Source organism: Malurus melanocephalus, unplaced genomic scaffold (assembly GCF_030028575.1).
Source record: "Malurus melanocephalus ecotype Western Australia unplaced genomic scaffold, MMel_1.1 scaffold_247, whole genome shotgun sequence".
Lineage (NCBI taxonomy): Eukaryota > Metazoa > Chordata > Aves > Passeriformes > Maluridae > Malurus > Malurus melanocephalus.
This window is the reverse complement of record NW_026623479.1, coordinates 1,057,590-1,061,077: the sequence shown is the minus strand read 5'-3', so window position 1 is coordinate 1,061,077 and position 3,488 is coordinate 1,057,590. Positions and strand designations below refer to the sequence as shown.

Below are 3,488 nucleotides of genomic sequence, written 5' to 3'. Positions count from 1 at the left end.
GTGCACTGAAGGTGCTGCACAGAAAAACTGACATGGACCCATTGTTCATCATCTGGTCATGGTATTGCCAGTAGGTCCAGCCACAGAGAGTGTGAATCCCCACATGTTCCATACCTATGTATTTTAGTCCCACAATCTCCAGTCAGAAGGATGGGAGCCCTTACACACACATGTATCTTCAGGGGAGGGTTTCTGGCATTGCACACTGGGCTGGCAGTGRCACCTCCTTCCAGGTGGAGCTTCATTCACACGTGATGAATGTGTGTCTTAACTGAGCCCATTCATTTGAGGTGACTCCTGCTCAGCATATTGTCTCTCTTAGATCCCATGCTGATGCCCTAATGCTGTGTTTGGGYCTCAGCACCTCAGGCAGGGGAGTAGATTTGGTCTGGGCAGGCCAGAAAACCCAAACATCAGATGCTGATGCACCCCCACCTTAAGACACTGAAACCTTTTGAAATCTGGCCCGCAGAGGCTGTAGAATTCCGGGTGTTTACACCCACCAAAGTGGGTTTTTTTTTTTTTTGTGCTTCCTTTTCTTTAAATTGACAAAATAGATCAAAGTAATTTTAAAGAATATAGAAGGCAAAAGCAATAGAAAAGCAAACCAGTAAGTTTCCAAACAATGCAAACTGAAATACCACAAATACTGCTTGGGGAAGCGGGCCCATTGTTACAGCTGTCACAGCCAAGCCAGAGGCTTCAGCAGAGCTGAAAACCAATGTTTCTCTGTTGATGAACTGATATTGCCAATATTTATTAGCTCAGAGTACAAAGATGGGTTTGGCATCTATACGTTCACTGCAAGATTACTGTCTGGGGAACTGTGAGGAAGGTGAGGCCAGATTCTGACTCCACTTTTATGTATTTAGCTACAGTAAAGGGGTTGTATTCAAATAACTTTCTTCCTAATTTTACAGAGCATAATTTACTAATATCACTATTTTAGGAATGATTTTAAAAACTAGACATTTTATTACAAATGGTACTAAGTCTTCCACACTTCATCCTTTGAGTCAATGTACTGGGACAGGGTTTCCAGCATCTTCAATCTATCAGGACAGGAGTGACAATTGTAGTGATTTAGCAAGGTAATAAAATGAAATTATACCAGCAATTATTTGTGGACCCAGTGTGCTCTCCTAGCTGCCTGCAGCTTGCTCTTCCCAGTTCTTTCTGCACAGTCCAAGAAGAGGTCTGAATAGGTTCTCAGCTTTCAGCTGATGTTCTGTCAAAATTAGTATTCAGAGACTGCAGCTTGTAGCAAGCACATTTATAGTCATATGAGAAGTGCGTGGTTTTATGGGAGCTCTCTATTTGGAATTGTGTCTGTCTTCAAAGACAYGTACATAGCACAAAAGATGAAAATGAAACAACTCTACTGTTTCCTTCTTGCTAACCTGGGTTCACCTGTGTGAGATAAGTTTAACCCTTTTGTGAATGTTAAGAGTGCTGAATGCCATATGTCATAAAGGAACAGGAAACTACACTCTGTAAGAATAACTCAAACCTTTGCACTTCAGCTTTGTGCTCTCAGTGATTGCAGCACTTTGATTTGGAAGGGAAAAAAAAATCTATCAGTTGCCAGTATCTTTCTGACCTACCCGACTTTGTACTAAGTGAACTTGAAGTTCTACAAGGAAGGTGCTAAACATGCTAAGCAGCTTTTTGTGGGTTAAAATTTTGACCATAGGCTGGTTAATTTTCGCTTTCATGCACGGAGAAAAAAAAAATTAAATCCTTGGATCTGTGAGGTGTCCAGTTTCTGTAGAGAAGAAAGTGTTACTTCCCCTTTAAGCCTGGAGCCGTTCGTGTGTGTGAGTGTGCGGTCTGTGTGTGTGAGTGTGTGTGTGTGTCTCCTCCTCTTTGAGTGACACAGCACTTAGATATGCCTATCAGTAACTTAAACCCCACAAACTCCACCTTCTAAGTGAGGAAGCTGTGGGTTGATGGAAATGTAGTGAGCAGATCGAGACAGACAGTGAATCATTAGCAAACTGCAACGCCAGGATGAACTTGTCTGGAACCTAAAAGGAGAAAACAGGCTGCGAGTCCTCTGCGGCGCTGGGTTTGCTCAATACAGCCAAAGTGGATCTAAAAGCCGGTTGATCCCCAGTCCAAGATGCTGCTGGTTTCCCAGCGGGTAGAAGCACCACGGATGGAGCCACATATTCCAGTAAGTAGCATTTGAAATCGATATGGGCTGGGAAAGTAGGAGCTGGTTTAAAAGGACTTAAACACCCTCGGAACAGTTGCTCGCCGGACTCGGCACGGTCGCAAGCCAGGCTGGAAAGTTTGCAGGGGCGGTTCAAGAAAGTGCCCACCTTGGGCTTCTCTGCCCGCGGGTCCCGTGTGCCGGGGCTGCCGGAGGGAAGGGAACACAAACTTGAGGGGGAAATTTCGCCCTCCGTTCTGGTCAGAGCTGAGGCCGGACCACGGAGAGGTGGACAGGAGGGAGGGGGTCCGTGGGTTTTAAAATGGTGGTGAAGAAGGTGATTTGCGGTGCGGTGCGGTCCCGGGCAAGGCGGCGGGGCAGCCAGTGCGCGGCGGCGGGGGACGCTCCGTGGATTTCCGTGTCATTGCTCGGGTGGTGACGCGCTGGGCTGCGGGAAGAGGCGGTGGATGCTGCGGGAAGAGGCGGTGGATGCTGTCGGGGGCGAGCGGGATCGGGGACCCGCCGGTGCGCCCGACGCCGCCAGCCCGCGGGTTCCCGTGTCAGTGCGGCCGGGCCGGCTCAGCCATCGTCCGGGGATTTCCAGCTAAACTTGGATCAGACAGGCACAGGAGGATAAACCCGTCATCGCCCGGGGACTCCGCCGGGAGGGTGTCACGCGTGGAGGGGCTAGCGCTGGTCCCTCTAGTATCATTTTTTTAATAACTCCTGGTATTTGTGTTGGCAGCCGCGTGCCGGGTTATTTTGGGAGCCTGAAGCGCACGTTCGATAGGCAGGATTGCGAACAAAAGGCTCGGCCGAGCCCCGAAGGAGCCGTGGGTGATTCTGACGGGAGCGTGGAGCGCGGCGCTGAGCCCCGAGCCGCGGGAACAGCCCCGAGTGCGGGCGCTGCTGCCGGCGCGGCGCCTCCGCCGCTCGCTGCCGGACCGTCCGTGAGCTCGGAGCACAACGCGTGAACAAAACGCGTGCTGACTCACGCTTTAAACTGTTTTGGTTTCTCATGCTGTGATTAAGATCGGGGTTCAGAGCAATGGCAGGGTAAACACGGCGCTCGCTGGCTCGGTCCCACGTTCCCCCCCAGGCGGGGGCTGCCCCTCTCCCCCGTCAATAGCCGGTCGCTCCTCCCGGTCCCTCCTCCGCCGCCTCTCCCGGCCTGTTGCTCGGCCCGGGGGAGCGCCGGGGCCGGGGGCACCGCGGCTTTTGTTCGTCTCTGGCTGGAGGGGGGTTGTCACCAGGGTGACTCGGAGGGATCCCGGGGAGAACGGCCGTTTCTGGGAAGAAAACGGGCTTTGGTTTCCTTTCACACCGCCCGCCC

General features: G+C 51.3%; 1 protein-coding gene across 2 annotated transcripts in view; it reads left to right on the top strand.

Annotated features, from left to right (window-relative positions):
- The first annotated feature begins 1,896 nt into the window (after positions 1 to 1,896).
- Positions 1,897 to 3,488, top strand: part of MAMLD1 (mastermind like domain containing 1) — an 81,105-nt gene continuing 79,513 nt past the window's right edge. Inside the window, exon 1 of one of the 2 annotated variants that reach the window (XM_057375351.1) lies at positions 1,897 to 2,176. In XM_057375351.1, the coding sequence (XP_057231334.1) occupies positions 2,123 to 2,176 (54 nt within the window). In that variant the 5' untranslated portion in view covers positions 1,897 to 2,122. The remainder of the gene's footprint in view (positions 2,177 to 3,488) is intronic. The other variant, XM_057375348.1, reaches the window with a different exon arrangement.